Below are 16,414 nucleotides of genomic sequence, written 5' to 3'. Positions count from 1 at the left end.
TCGTTAGGAGTTGTGACTCACATATGATGGAGATGTTACCATACAGAGGAAAGATAACATTGCCTTACTGAGTTCTGTGTTAGCCTAATCAGCAATTAAAAATGTCAGTTTCAATCCCAAATAAAACAAGACGAAAACAAAAGGAACAAGAGGCTCTGGGGATTTGTCTGAATGATTATTTTCTGTCAAATTTATCAAAATTAGGTGTTTCTATGTTATTGCCACTCTTCTTCCAGTGACCTGGCTCATGTCCACATTTCACTGATGCTATTCCATATTAATTACTATACAAATAAACCTCACTGGGGGGAGATTGTGAAAAGCACACTACCACATTTAACCCTTCATCCCCAAAGTACTCTTATTAGCTTAACAAATTATATTCTGGCACATTTTGTAATGTGTACCCACCTCTTGGGGGAAACACAGTAATAAGAGCAGCACAGTCCGGAGTAAAGCAGACCCTAAGCAGAGGGAATATGGGTAGACAGCATGCAATTAACCAAGCTGGAATCCAGCCAGGAAATCATAGTTATCATTCAGACTCCTAATGGAAGAAGGCATGGGAACATGGGCCGGCCACAAGACTTACTGCACTCATGTTTATCCTCATTAGAAACCCAGAACACAAATCCCACAAGTCCCATGTTAAACAGTTTGCAGTACAGCAACCTACAAAACACTTTTTTTTTTTTTTTTTTTTTTTTTTTTGCCAAGCAAACCTGATTGTTTCCTAATTGTCCTTTTACCTTGTAAGAAAGCAAAATCATGAAGACAGCCGTTGAGCTGTTTTCCCAGGGTAATGAATGGAGTGTTACACAGAAGACAAACCAGGCACGGTATCAGGAAAGCTTTGCTCTTCTAGAGGGTTTTCTTCCAAAAAGACAGGTTTAAAAATGATCTGGCTCCTCCTTAATTTTCCCTTTCACCGCTGTCAAAAACTATTTTTTCCTCATTAGCCTCAACTTCCGTTAAGATTTAAAATTTTTTAGCCAAATTCATTTACACATTTCTTTAATTTGGACACAATTTTTTTCACCACTGATGATTCAGCTATTTGTGAGAATTAACATTTGAGTGGTGACATCAGATACTGAGAAAGAAGCTACAGTTCTGACATGGGATGGAGATTTGCCTTCTGTCCAGTAGAATAACAAATTTGCTAAATTAACTATGTATAAGGGCAATAAGAAAACTAATAGACTCTCTTGTTCTGATTTAATGATTCCTCTTAATGGCCTATTGGCTTATCTAAGGGCTACTGCCTTCACGGGGCCTTTTGTTGTTTGTTAAACTAGAAGAACTGTGGCCACTACCTTATAATCAAAAATGAATGTGGCAAAGGAACAAACTAGTTAGATGACAGAAGAGATAGAAGCACGACTCTTCTAAAGCATGTAACTTAGTGATTGCAAACCCTTAGTATGAATTTGCAAATTCCAATAAATTGCTTCTTAAAAGAGTTTCTAAATACATGTTTTCAAATTATAGCCTATTCGCAAGGGCAATCATTCTAACAGTCTTGGTGGCTGTTAGTGTTGATTTGCTTTTCAGCACAACTTGACATAAACATGTATAGGGAGGGATCTAGAGTTCTAGGTAGGCAATTGGGTAATAAATAGCAAAATATCATCAGGTACAGCTAAGGCAATCAGAATGTGAAGGTTTCTTAAAAATGAGAGGCATGTGGTATAGCACCTATGTCCCAGTGACCTGCTTTTAATCTGTAGGCCAATTCCAGCTTTGACAGAAACCAGCGATTTATGCCTTTGCAAACTCAGGGCAACCAGTCTCACTGAGAAGACAGAAATAAATACTTATAATAGACACTGAGCAAAGCACTCTCCCTCTTTTTGCTTGCCTTATACACACATGCATGTGCGCATGTGCACACACACACATACCCGTTCACACACAGTGGCATGCACACAGGAGACAGCAAAGAGTCATGGATGATTTATAATTTCATATAAATTTGAATATATAGTCATGGATGATTTATAATTTCAAAGTAAATTTTGCACCTGCCATAAAAGATGTATGCAAAAAGACAAACGAAATGAGATAGTGGCTTGAGCAATACATGACCTTGTCATATTGGTTCATTCAGAAATTCTACTTCATAGGATACTATTAAAAGATGAGGAATAGAGAGAGAAAAAGTCTCACTCAAACATAGCTCTTTCTAGCTCCTTTATCACTAGTTCTCCTGGGAGCAATTCACTGCCATTTGCAACCCTCCTCTTTGATTTGGGCTGACCCACCAAACTTACAGAAAATACTTTCCTTTGAGCCTGAAATTATATTCCCAAATTGCAAGATGCAAATCTGAAAAGGTAAGACAGATGGCTCGATGAACTTGAGGGCTGTGTTTTCAGTTGCTGAGGTGCTGACGAGAGAAGGTCTTCCCTGCCTGTAGCTACAAGCCTTCATGAAACACTCCCAACAGAACCGATGCTATAATCATCGTTCCTCACAATCAAGATTATACTACTATTATTATTTTTAGCCATTATTTTCGAGGATCCATGTGGTTTTCATGATATGGCAAGCATCATTCCTGAGTGTGAGCACCATTCCCAGCATGAAATGCTAAACCTTGATAGTCTTAAATGGAAAGAGCCAAAATATTCAGCTCCTATCCTTTAATCCTTGATTAAACCAAAATCACTCACAGCTGGTGCACAGAAGTTGCCTGAGATTACTCATTCTCCCTCATCAGGTGGGAAGGTGGGTCTCTGACTCTTTAACATGTTCTGAACACCCACAGCTTCCAGACAGAAGCCCTGATGTGGTAACAGGAGCTATTCTAACAATTGCATTGATAAATTGATATTGTAACCTACTTTAGCATAGTATAAACTGACACTAATTCCTTACACTTCTAGACAAATACACAGAAGTAAAAAGTCTCATTCTGTGAAAGAAGGCAAAATTGTGGTTGCCAGCAAATGAAATAGGTGATTTAATATAGAGTGGGTTTCAGGCTCTCCCTGGCTAACTTGATCTGTTTGTGCTGGACGCATGCAGCATGGGGGATGGGGTTTTGGGGGTGTTGCTTCAGAGGCAGCACTCTGAGGAGATTTTTATCACTTGCCCAGTTTATTACTGGCATTTAAAGCCTCGAGTGCTTGGGTAGTGAACGAAGGGTTGCCTCAGGATTGATGGGAAATAAAAAAATAATGTTGTTGATTAGAAGCACAATAGAATGTAGTACTCCTTTTCTTCCATGTGGGAAAGTTCACTGGGACAAGCCTGGAAGACTAGACAGGCAGGGCTGTGGGCACAAAAGGATGGAAGAGTAACTACCTTGGAAACTGCTTACCATCTACTTCATTTTACCAAGTCAAAAATTACAACAAAGGGCTGGGGATGTAGCTCAGTGGTAGAGTGTCTCCTGACATGTGCATGCAAGGACGTCTGGATTCAATCCCAGCACCACATGTCAATCACTCACAAATATGAGAGCAGCTTCTAAGTAAAAGCTGGATTCCCGCAGGTGCAGTTGACACTAATTACTAAAGACCCAAGAATAGCCATGACCTTCTACGAGCCCAGAGATTTAAGCTGGTGATGTAATACCTACAGGTCCCTGAGTCATATGACACTTTATGTTAATTACTTGGTCTAGTCTTTGGTCACTTTTGCTCTACTTGGGATAAACAATTATAGTTCAGATAAAACTAAATATTTTCAGAGACATTGAAACATCTGGAGAGGATGAGAGAAATCCAGCCTGTGAGTGACATAGACTTATTTTTCTCTTTTTTTTTCGACCGATTAAACAAGGTCTTTGAGACCAGCAGCTGGACAATTTAGTCAGAAATGTGTATACTCATTACAGCTTCACTTTATCAACATTAGTATTCCAGAGACTTTTGCAGACACACACACAGACACACACAATACATATTATAAAATAAATAAAATAAATTTTTTTATAAATTGTCCAAAATAAAGCAACATTTAAACACTCTCATAACCCATGGGGAGACTGAGATAGTTTCTAAGTAGTTTTCATCTCAAAGGACATTAAAAAAATAATTAATGTTTGACAAAGGTATTTCATATAATTAAACAATGAGTTTTATTTTATAATTATGAATCATTTGGTCAAAGAAAAGGTTTTCATTTGAGATATTTCAAACAGAAATCAAAAGAGTGGTTATACAAATGAGTTAAAAAAACAAATTCTTAGATTTAACTAGGGCATGTATTTCAAGTTTTCAAAAGAAACATTGGAGTAGAACATTTATCTGGCAGGTGACTTAAAGTCAATAAAATAAATTATTGCCACAGTGACATTTCTTTCCTTAGTTGACCAAGTCCCTAGGCAATTCTCAGGTATGTGGTTAGTAAGCTTATGAGCGGAACAAAAGACTAAAAAGAAAAAAAGCATTTTCTACCCAAAGTTTTAATTTAATTAAACTTCTTACTGAAGCAAACACAGACTTCATGCATTTTTTATCATGGATGGAACCAAAGTATATGCCTTAAGAAACCAAGTACCTAATTAGATTAGTATAATAGCTTGTAACAGGAGGCAGAAATGCACATCTATTTAGTAGAGGGCATGAGAGTCAGATGATAAAAAATCATGCCGGGGAAGGGCTCAGACCTGCTTGTTAGTATAGAGATGAGTCAGCAGAAAGCCCTCTTTCAATGCAGTGGCCAGAAGACATTACTCAGAGTACCCTGACAAAGTTTTCTGTGCAAAAGGAATTTGTGGACTCTTTCTAAGGCAGCTGCAGCTTTGGGCTGTGTCAGAAACTTTTCTATAAGAGGTCTTATGGGATGCTTTCCTGAACTGAGCAGAGAGGATGTGTGTTTTCAAGACCAGTCTACAGCTGTAATCTCATCACCCTGTGCTGAAATGACTACAAACTTTGACTGCTTGAGGAAGAAAGGAGTTTCTGGGTTGAGACCAATTTGCAATTCTTTTTCTTGTAAGCAGCACACTGTGGCACAGGCCTCTCTAATCCTAGATGGATATGAAAGAGGCAGAGGGCAGAGGGCAGAGGGCAGAGGGCAGAGGGCAGAGGGCAGAGGGCAGAGGGACCATAAGTTTGAGATCTATATGAACTCAATGGTGAGTTCAAGGTCAAACTGGGTTCTGTGGTTTAATATGCTTGCTTGTCCCAGGGAGTAGGTATGGCCTTGTTGGAGTAGGTGTGTTACTGTGGGCATAGGTGTGGGTAAAGCCACTTAAAGACACTCTTAAGATCCTAGCTGCCTGGAAGCCAGTCTTCTCCTGTTTGTCTTCCCAACAAGATGTTGAACTCTCAACTCCTCCTGCACCATGCCTGCCTGGAGGCTGCCATGCTCCCACCCTGATGGTAATGGAGTGAACCTTGGAACCTATAAGATAGCCCTAATTAAATGCTGTCCTTATAAGAGTTATCTTACCTTGGTCATGGTATCTCTTCTCAGCAGTAAAACTCTAAGATACTGGCAACTTGACCAGAACTTGTACTCCTGCCCCAAATAGTAAAAAGAGAGCTGGGATGTAGCTTAGTGCTCAGACACTTGCCAGGTATGTAAAAGATCCCGCCTTATTTTCCTATACTATATACATGCAAAAAAGCTATTTTAAGCCTTTTATCGTCTTTGTTACCCTTCTTGCAGTCTCACCCCTATCTAAAACAGGATTGTTTTGCATCAGTAAGTCGTAGCTAAGAAATAAAAAATATCGATAAGCTAAATTTTCAATTTATTTCTACATACTAGAGACATGCAGGGATCCAGTTGAAGGCTAACGGCCCCTTTTGTATTGGTTCTTTATCGCAGAGTCTCTCCTCAGGCAAGCTTGTGACTTCTATGCCCATCCAACAGGTGACAACTGCCATAACTTGTGACTCATTTTCTGCCAACTACTTGCCACTTGGCCCTAACAACATCAAGAAATAGGTGTCCAAACTGAAACCAACTGCAGCTATCCTGTGAATTTGTTCTTCTTCCTATATTTGTTTCAGAAAATAACACCCTTGCCAGTCTACCTGCTCAAACCCTGTCTCTGACATCTACCATTTCTTCTTCTTCTTTATCAGTCCCCAATCTCCTCCATTCCCTGGTGACAAAATCTGAAATATATCCACATGCCTCCATCCCCTCTCCCTTAAGCCTGCCTAATAAGCTCTCTCATTGAACCATTTGTAAGTGGCTCCTTGGTCTTTCCAAATACTCCTTTCACTCAGAGCTCTCTCTTAGAAGAGCAATTTCGAATACCAATATAATGTCTCTGACTTAAAGTACTTCAGTGGATATGATCTCTAGATATAATGCCAGTACTACAGGAGCTTGCAAATCTTCAAGGAATTCCTTCTTGCCACGACACCAGAATTACTTACCATGAGTCTCAGAATATATGGGATAACTGTTTTTAACTCCATTGAAGGGTTTCTGTTTTTTGTATTCGCCATCTAGACCAGCGGTTCTCAACATGACTAATGCTCCGACCCTTTAATACAATTCCTCATATAATATGATGACCCCCCCAACCATAAAATCATCTTATTGCTACTTCATAACTGTAACTCTGCTACTGTTATGAGTTGTAATGTAAATCTCTGATATGCAGGATATTTGATATGTGACTGCCCTAAAGAGGTTGCAAACCAAAGGTTGAAAACCACGAATTTCAAATCTCTTAGTTTGGGGCTATGGTTAGAGAACATCACAGCCTGGAATTTAAGTAGGAACACCTATTTCTAATAATTTTGGAAGTTAGGGTTCCAAAATTAAACACTGGAAGACTTAGCAAAGGCCTACACATCCTTAGTCTTGTTATGTCTTCACATGCTGAAGGCCAGAGAGTTCTTCATAAGGACACTATCCTCTATTCATAGAGGACTCATACTTATGACTGAATGACCTCACAGGGGCTCTACTTTCTAGTTCCATATGATAGTATTATAACACACAAATGGGTGGAAGACACAAACATTCAGTTCTAGCCTCTATGTATGAAATCTCCAGTTCTTGGAGTGCTATTCCTCCTCTTACTTGCCCACTTTCTGACCACCCATCAGTATCTGCTTACATTCTCTGTTTTCTGGATAACCTTCTTAATGCCCCAAGCCTGTATTTGGTGCTGTCTCAAACCTCTAAGCTTTCCCAGAAAATAACAACTGTATTTGCAACAGTTAGGTGTCCATGTGCTTCCACTGAACTCACAGCTACAAGCAAGGGAAGAAATGTATTTGCTTTCTTATGTTCACAGGGTTCAGCTCAGTCTGAGTTCTCAAAAAAAAAATTGTTAAATGAATGAATAAACAAATGGTTTTTAATAAAGTGCTATCATAACCTTAAGTGGCACGATATGAGACATAAGAATGTTACTACTCAAAAGAGCTGTCTTGGAAAAGTTATCTTGAAGTAACTGTTCAGTGAGCCTTGGGTTTCTAAAGGAAGAGAGGATGAAAATGTTCAAACCTTGATCGTTGCTCCTGGGAAGAAGAGCCAGTTGCCTGTGTCTACTGGGTCAAGACTGTCCTCCAGAATGACTTGTCTGTGTGCTGCATTGATGACCAGGACATTATCCAGGGCCCAGCAGGCTTCATACACCTCACCCACATGCAGACTGTCCTGTTTCCACCGGAACTGCACGTTCTCCCCTTTGGCTTCCTCAGGAAGGTAGAGAATGTGGATAATTGTGCTCACATTGGAAGGGGCTCTGGAACAAGTGTGAGAAGGGAGGTCAAGTTCACAGTTCAGACCACAGCTCATGACGAACATGCGGTGCTCATTACAAACAAAATGCAAACCCATCCTTCAACTTTCAGTATCTGCTACTTGTTCAAGATTTCCTGTTAAAGCAAGAACTAAGTGCGTTCAAATAAGCCGGGGGGAAAAAAAACAATAGCAGAGAAGGTGGCACAAGCTGCTATAATAATATAAAAGGAGTCAAATTATGTCTAGAAGAGTTTTGGCACATGGTAGATATCCCTTTAAAAATCATTCATTTGATAAGAAAAAATTTGAAATTAATGTTGATTCGTATTTTGAAATTATGTATCAATTGAAGCTGATTGCATGTGATATGTTTAAGGTAAGTGTATATATATATGTACTTATATGTGACATGTTTATGTATATATGTATGTATGTGTGATAAATATGATATATGATATGTTTAAGTGTATATACATATGTTCATATGATATATATATGTATGTTTATGTATATGTTTATATATATGTTTATGTATATATGTATATATGTGTGATAAATATGTTAAGTATATAATAGATATATGATATGTTTAAGTGTATATACATATGTTCATATGATATATAGTCATTATATAATAGTCATTTTACTTTTCGTCATCAGATACATTTTTATATCTGGTAGCTGAATGAAATGTGAGATTTGCCATAGAATTAAATATATTCACTTATAATTATTTACAATTGTATACAGGCCAATCTTTTAAAGACTGATATAATTTAACAAGCTTTTTATATAACATCTATTAGAATCTAGCTCTTTCTGTTATATAATACAAGTTTTATTAATCATTTTATTCTACCAAAGTAGAAATCTGCTATTGTAAAAACGATCGTTTTAGCTGAGATTAAAAATGGTGCGAAAATGCAAACCAGTGGTAGGCTGGGCTGCTATAAATCAGGTTTGGAAGGGCTGAAGAAAAAGCCATATTTTTCACTCACCAACGAAGCACATATATATCTTCAGAATTGTCAGTGGGGTTATAGATGGTGTATCTCACCTTTGTGGGCAATCAATTCCCTTCTCATTTACAATATTTTATGGTGAGGATTTTTTTTTACCTTCAAAAAGAATTTAAATGTACTTTGGTTTCAGATGATAGTTAGAAAAAACTTTTGTGCTGATCACCAATGGTAAGGGCAATTTGCATGCATGAGTATGGTGGTTTGGTATGCAGCCTAAAATTGGAAGTGTCATTTTCACAAAAAAATTTAATGTACTCAGCTGAATGTGATGTCCCTTTGTGCAATCAAATGTGCACTTTCATTCTTATTACTTCCAAAGCATATAGCTCTTTTCTAGCAAAAAAATGCACATTATAATTTACTTCAATTATGATATAATATAGTAAAAGGAAAGCTGTAGAGATAAAGGTAAAATTTCTATAAGTATGTTGGTTTGATTACATCCATTCAGATGCTTGAGTATCTGATGTGAATACATTTTCAAAACTTAGAAAACATAAATAATAGCAAACACTGTCTTAAAGTCGATACAGCATGTTAGAGTTCAGTGTGCAGTAACTATCAGTAAATCATATCCCACCCAGGCAAGGGAATCATTTATTAAAATCCTGACTTAGAATCACTGAGGCAGACAGGAGGTTTGTTGGACTACAGCTTATGTGGGTTTTATTTTTTTCATATACTTCTAGAAACTTTGTACAAATTGGTTAGTATTAAAGATTATCAACCTAATATTTCTTTTGCTTCCCTAAGCAGATTACTGTCCTTTTAATAAAGAAAAGAGCTCATGGAAAACAAATGTTGCAAAATTGATGGAAAATGTACTACTTAAAATGTTTCCAACTTAAGAAAAGCCCCAGTTGCCACAATGGGATTCATTTAATGTGGGGCTTTGGCCCTCAGTGCAGCAGGTGCCATGTCTGTCTCAAAGTATAGGGTATTAGTTCCTTTTCATTTTACTTTTATACATCCACTATGTATTTTATTTCCTGATTAAGATTCTGCAGTAGTGGTCAACATGATTTGGGCTTTTCTGAGGCCATCCAATCTTTCTAACATTGAGAAAGTTCCTTTTACATGGAGCATCCTACTTCATTTTCTCATTGGAAAACTTTTGAAGTAAAGAAGACACAGGATTTAAAGTTGGGCCTGTGTGACATTAGAAGTTAGGGGACAGATGATGCAAAAGGCCTAGCAGCTAGGAACCCCTATCACCATGGGCATGGATGGATGCAGGCGGTTGTTACTGGTCATGCTCTCAGTTCTGGATGCCAGCCAGGCACAGTCAGGTCATTTCCTGCCTGCTACAGCTGGTGATGCTTTGTGGTAAAGGATGCTCTCTCAAAAGTTATAATCCCAAATGTGCTACTGTCTAAAACAGGTTAGTACTGACGATAGGAAGCTATGAATGGGAAGGTTACAATCTAGCAACAACTTCCTCAAGTAGTAAATAGGTATACTCATGACTTGAGGAATGAACAACCAAAAGATTTTAACCATAAAGAAAGAAGTCTGGATAGAACGAAAGCAACTAGAGGTACAGAAGTCTTACAACAGATTTGGAACCAATACTTGAAATGGTAACAAACCTAATGTTCTCCAACTGAATCCAATCAGCGGTATTGTTCTTGGAGTATGACACAGTGATGCTGGGGTCAGAATAACTAAACCGACATGATCCTGACCCTATAAATAAGAATAAACAAAAAATTTCATGGTTAAAAAACAATTACAATGCAATATTCTTGCAAACAGTTCAATTTCCCTATAAATATTCCCCTGTAAATATTTTTAATATTTTAAAAATATATAAGTGTTTCTTCCATTACTCTTACTATGTTGAAGTTTCCTGTATTCTGTTATAGTGAATATAATCTAATAAACAACCTTAGGATCTGGAAGCAATATAAAAAAGACAGATTTCAGGTTTCTTTAGAGACATATGAGCTACTTAAATTAGATTAAAATAAACATTTCTGTGGAAAAAATGTCTAAATTGATTGAATGATTAATAATACCATTATTGCTCTTGAAGGTTAGTATCAATTGATAATAATGACTTTATATGGCGTATGAGTCATTGAACTGGGGGAAAGTCACCATTTTCTGTGCATGTGCTAGCTAAAGTATGCAGCAGCATCTGGGGAAATAAAACATTGTTAAACATTCTAGTTCTAGATGCATACTGACTATTGGAGATGTGACAGATACTACTTTACTGAAGCTCAACACTTGAGACATAGTATCTCACTGTATTGGGCAGTTGCTTCTCATCATTATTTCCGACACTGGAGTGTGAACACCAAGGGAAGTTCTAGAACTGATGAAGAATTTGAGTCCCCATTTTCAATGAGTTCATGTAATGAAGAATGGTCCGAGTGTGATCTCAGGGATCTCAGACGAACCCAAACAGCCATGAAGCATTTGCTACAAATTTACTGTAACTAATATATCAGAGGTTATTTTTTTAATACTGCTATAAAAACAAATGAAACAAAAGGAAAATTAACAGTATAGTTTGTTTTTAACTTCCACCCATCTGCTGGAAGGGCCTACGTTTCAGCAAAGAGCATCTGTTGATGGTTTTCAGTTTGTAGTAGTCAGGGCGTCAAGTGTTCAACAGACTAATTTACATCATTTCAGCGGTGTTTAGTCTGACATTGCTGAATCTGGCAATGTGCTAAAAGGCCTAACACCAGTTCTCTGAGATTTATTCTCATAGCTGAAATGCAGGTGAGAAGGGGTGAAAGGAAGGGGTACCCAACAGGACACACCCAACTACCCTGCTCTACATGGAAACCCGCCTTATGCCACTGCAACTGTTGTTAAATTCTACCTTTCATGATCAGCTGTTTAAAATAAAGTTCAAAGGCCAGGCACATGCATTTAATCCTAGTGCCCAGAAAGCAGAGACATGTGGGTCTCTTGAGGCCAACTAGGTTTGTTCAAGAGTTCCGGGAGAGCCAAAGCCAAAACCACATAGTGAGACCTTGTCTCCACCACCACCACAAAAATCTTCAAGCATTTTGTCTTTTGCTAGCTTATAGAAAAAGGTATGTTTATTTTTAATTCTCAAGGATACAAAGTAATAAAGCCTACTGTTACTAAACAAAATCAGTGAACTTCTCAAATTTATTGAAGATGCCACAGAACCCAAGAAATCTGGCTGCCATGGGGTGCTGTGGACAGATGACCACCATGCCAGTGTTTGAGGGAGGGCCTCATAGCTTATATAAAGGAACTTTATTAGTTCTGCCTAGTTGTCTCAGTTGTCAGCTCCTAATTTTAAGTGAATAAGATGTTGACTGATAAAGATGCACAGATACCAACTATTTTTTACATTATTGATCACTTATAACTATCCTGTACAGCGACTGATCTTTTTATCAATACTTCATCTCTGATTTAGGCCACATCTGCATTGCAGTATAATGGAAGTTATCCCTTTTTCTGTGATAAAGGTACTGGGTATCACCTTGAAACGGTTCAGCAGGAAGCAGCCCCTTACCTTTTATTGAGAGTCCTGAACTATGCCACTGAACTGTGTCTTTGGATCTATCTAAAATTCCAACATAGCATGATCAAGTTACATACAACAACACTAGGTTGTCTTACAATTTCTCAACATTTACATTTAAAATCCTGTCCTCAGATCACAGGTGTTGGCAGTGGAGGGAATACATTAAGACAAACAGAACATGTGGATGACAAGGTCTTTTTTCCATACTCAAGTCTTCATACTCCACATTGTCTTTATATTCATTTTTCTATCTATTTCTAGCTATAATGTGCTATTTCTTCTAACTGAAACTGTACCCTTCCCCTAATGTTTCTCTTTACCTTGCCCACTATCTCCACCTTTGGGTTCCGGTGAATACCATTTTACTCCCTAGTAGACCCAAACTGTTTTAATCCTTTCTTCTCTCTATTTTACTCCCTTTACTTCTATTACCTACTTCTCAGGCATTTATTAAAATCTATCCTCTGAGGACCCAGTGTAATGGTTAATATTCTTTGTCAAATGGACAGGCAGCATCTGGAATTACCCAGGAGACAAACTCTTGGGCATGTCTGTGAGGGAATTTCCAGATTGGGCTAAGTGAAGTAGGAGAACAGACAGTATATGTCAATGACATCATTCCATGAACAGAGGATAATGACTGAACAAAATGGAGAAAATTGTAGATGCTGTGTGACCAGCTGCCTCACGCTCCTGTTGCCATGCTGTCCTTCAGGATGCCCTGTGACTAGCTGCCTCATGCTCCTGCACCCATGCTGTCTCTCAGGATGCCCTGTGACCAGCTGCCTCACCCTCCTGTTGTCATGCTCTCCCTAATACAATGGACTGTACTTCAGATTACAGGACAAAATAAACTCCTTAACTTGCTTTTGTCAAGTCTTATTTTCATAGCAATGATAAAAGTAACTGATATATCTAGGTTTATCTCTCCCAAGAGGTTCCGAGGGCTACTGGCTATCTCCAGTAGACATCTAATATTTAGTTAAACAAAATCAGAAGCATTGTTTTTCTACTTTTTAGAGTGAAGATGTTTTTGATAAATTGTCTACAAGTTGCTATGTGTAGGGGTTAGGAGAGCAGAAAATCTGTTCTATTCAAACTATACAGTGCCCATCAAGGAAAAAAAAAACTCCATCAACCTAAAAAAAAAAAGCTTCTCTGAACAACCAGGTACTACTCTATGTACCCCACTTCACATGTGCCCATGACAGCCAATAAATGAGAATCAGAACCAGGCAGATCAGAACACAATTCACAATACTCTCAGTACACAGAGCAACCAATCCTGTTTCTTTTGCTTTTCTTTTAAACCATACACATTGTCTGAAATGCCTCACACATTCACAATATGTTGGCACAGGTTTCTGTGGCTTTATTTCTACTTAGGGTTATGAGTTAAGACTGTTACTGCTTTGCTACTGATAAACATAGAAAAACACAAATACTCGTGTGTGTGTGTGTGTGTGTGTGTGTGTGTGTTTGGAATTAACAAAGAGAAGAGGAAAATGATGTAATTATATTATTCAAAACTGAAAGAAATAACTTTAAAAAGATGTTAGTTAACCTGGTATTATATTGACATTAAAATTAAAAGTCAGATTTGGGGTTAACTGTACTTGCATCCTAATGAATTCTAGTGATGACTTGAAAATCTACCACTAAGCCACACCCCAACCTTTATCATTGTAATCCCCCCCAAAATTTTATAGTAAACTTGGTCTGAATCTCAGTTAAAAGTTGTAACTACAATTAATTATGGGACCTTATCTCTGGTCCTATGTAAACAGTAATGTCCATATTGTAATTTGGAAGAAATAGACAAGTAACTTTCTGCCTTTTTTAATGGCAGCCAGGCCATAAGGGTAAGCAATCAATAAATGAGTCAACATACTATAAAAAGTAAGCGCTAATGTCAGGGCTATGTGAGAACACAGAATTCCGCATTCTTATTCAGTCTTATTTCTCCCGACTTTAGCTATTGTTCTGGAAAAACAGACCTCAGACCAGCCCTTCTCCCCTAAGAGGTAAAGCATTCTTTATTATCACATTTACACAGGTTCTGTGGCAGTCAGAGATCTGTCTACACTGACACTGTCACTCATATACCTCAGACACCTGTGAATGGTCACACTCTTAGCCTGCCTTTACCTGGCTACCTTCAGTAGGTTTCTCACCCCACTACTCACAGAGCCTGGATTTAATGTCCTTATTGCATTGCTATGCCCACAGTCATTCGTTTGGCATTGTCCTCCTCCCTCCAGAGCATCAGCTGTACCAAAGCAGAGATTTCCTTCTCAGATCCTGTCCCCAGCTCTCACTGAAGAGCTGACTGAACATTTATCAAATGAAATAAATGTTCTTCAGACTTAACTATAGAAGGTCTTTTGGAAATGTACTGAAAACATGTGTTGTCACCACTGGCTCCTGTGTAGCTCCTCTCTCCTCAAGACAGGAAAGGGAGAGGTACAGCTTCTGTCTACCAGCATAGAGACTGAAACTCATGCTGTCTTCTAAGCTTGCATGGAGACAATGCCAGTGCTGCACCTTTGTTCTTGTTTTAACACTACCGTTTGGTGACACAAATCAACAACCAGGAAAGTAAAGATGCAGTAACTACTTCTGCATTTCTTGTGTGGATAACCTTAACTAAGACAGTCAACATAGCAACCATGCTTCTTGATGTGGTCTGAATAGGTTTAGCCTGCACAGACTCATGTGTTTGAATACTTGTCCTATAGGCACTATTGGGGGTGTGGCCTTGTTGGGGGAAGTGTGTCTCTGTGGGGGCAAGATTTGAGGTCTTCTATGCTCGAGTTACGGCCAGGGTGATACTTAGCCTTCTCCAGCACTATGTCTGTCTGCATACCACTATGCTTTCTTGCCACAAAAATAATGGAGTAAACCTCTGAACCTGTAAGCCAGTGTCTCCTTTATAAACGTTGCCATGCTCATAGTATGTCTTCACAACAAGAAACCCTTACTAAGGCATCTGACAAAATGCTCTCCTAGATAACTTGTGGCTCATTTATTATACCCAGTTCTGAGATATTACACAACAATGGCAAAACATTTAAACAATAATAAAAACAGGCACTTTTTTTTTTTTGTAAAACAAGTAGTTTCCAGGGGCTTATTTTCCTTCACTTACTCAATGGGGGTGGAGAGTTCATTTGGCATGAACATCCCCTCTCCCTGTTTCTCTCTTATTTATATAAACATCAAAATTTTTGTGTCAACATATAGTCTCATGCTGCAGAACATTCTGAATGTCAAAGAAGATTCTTGGCTTCAAAACCTACATTATTAATGTGTATAACTTATTAGGAATCGAAACACAAAATACAGCAGTATGTAGAAATCTCCATGGTCCTTGTAGATGACTATGATATAGGCAAAAGCAATAGAATAGAATGTGTTAAAGATGCCATGGGAACTGGAAAGAAAAAGCAGAGGCAACTAGCAGGAGACAGACACAAAAGGTCATCAAACAGTCTGTCAGAATGACTTAATGCAACGTACATAAATACAGTGCTTAAGCCTAACATATTTGGACATATATGGACAGAAATTCATTTAACAGTGAGCTGACTTGCACGTATTGATACCTTCCAGGGCCCTGTTGGGAGCTCTAGTAACATGCTACATGATAGTATTTTAAAAGTATTTGCTGTCTCCATTCTTATGATCCCCTCATGCTGCCTCTCACAGGAGCCAGTGGTTATGGCAGCACAGGGTATTTTGATAAGGAAAGCTGATTTGAAGATTCATTCATGGCAGGGTGCTCTTACATGTTTCTGTAGTTTTCTTTATTTTAGAGTAGAGTTATTCCCAGTATAAAAAGGGCTACTAGGAGCTCCTACAGCCCACTGTGCTGACTCACAAGCACCATGACTCAAAGGCAATGATGACACATTGCTTAACGAATGAATGATGTCAATTCAGATATTAGTTTAAGATTAGTCACTGCACAGAGAAAGTTAAAATTACCCTGAAGTCTAAATGAGATTTTTTTTCTGTTTAATAATCATCCCTCAAACCTAAAATGACATTATTAATAATGAGTAGGGATGGTAAAATGTTAAACAGCAAAATCTAGAGGCAGAATTGCCTCTGTGCTCTTGATTGTAAACATTACAAGATGAAATATCTTAAGAGCATGTAGCCAATGAACAAGGATCAACATTCTAGGGTCATCAAACAA

General features: G+C 38.1%; 1 protein-coding gene across 5 annotated transcripts in view; it reads right to left on the bottom strand.

The window, feature by feature from the left end:
* Reln (reelin) overlaps positions 1–16,414 on the bottom strand; it is a 438,704-nt gene that overhangs the window by 189,995 nt on the left and 232,295 nt on the right. For all 5 annotated transcript variants that reach the window (XM_076913169.1, XM_076913171.1, XM_076913172.1 and 2 more), the window contains exons 9-10: positions 10,283–10,379; positions 7,432–7,672 (exon numbers count right to left, since the gene is read on the bottom strand). In XM_076913169.1, coding sequence (XP_076769284.1) covers positions 7,432–7,672; positions 10,283–10,379 — 338 coding nt within the window. The remainder of the gene's footprint in view (positions 1–7,431; positions 7,673–10,282; positions 10,380–16,414) is intronic.

The sequence above is a fragment of the Arvicanthis niloticus genome, chromosome 15 (assembly GCF_011762505.2).
Source record: "Arvicanthis niloticus isolate mArvNil1 chromosome 15, mArvNil1.pat.X, whole genome shotgun sequence".
NCBI classification, from domain to species: domain Eukaryota; kingdom Metazoa; phylum Chordata; class Mammalia; order Rodentia; family Muridae; genus Arvicanthis; species Arvicanthis niloticus.
The sequence above is the reverse complement of the archived record's forward strand: the minus strand, read 5'-3'. Positions and strand labels throughout refer to the sequence as shown.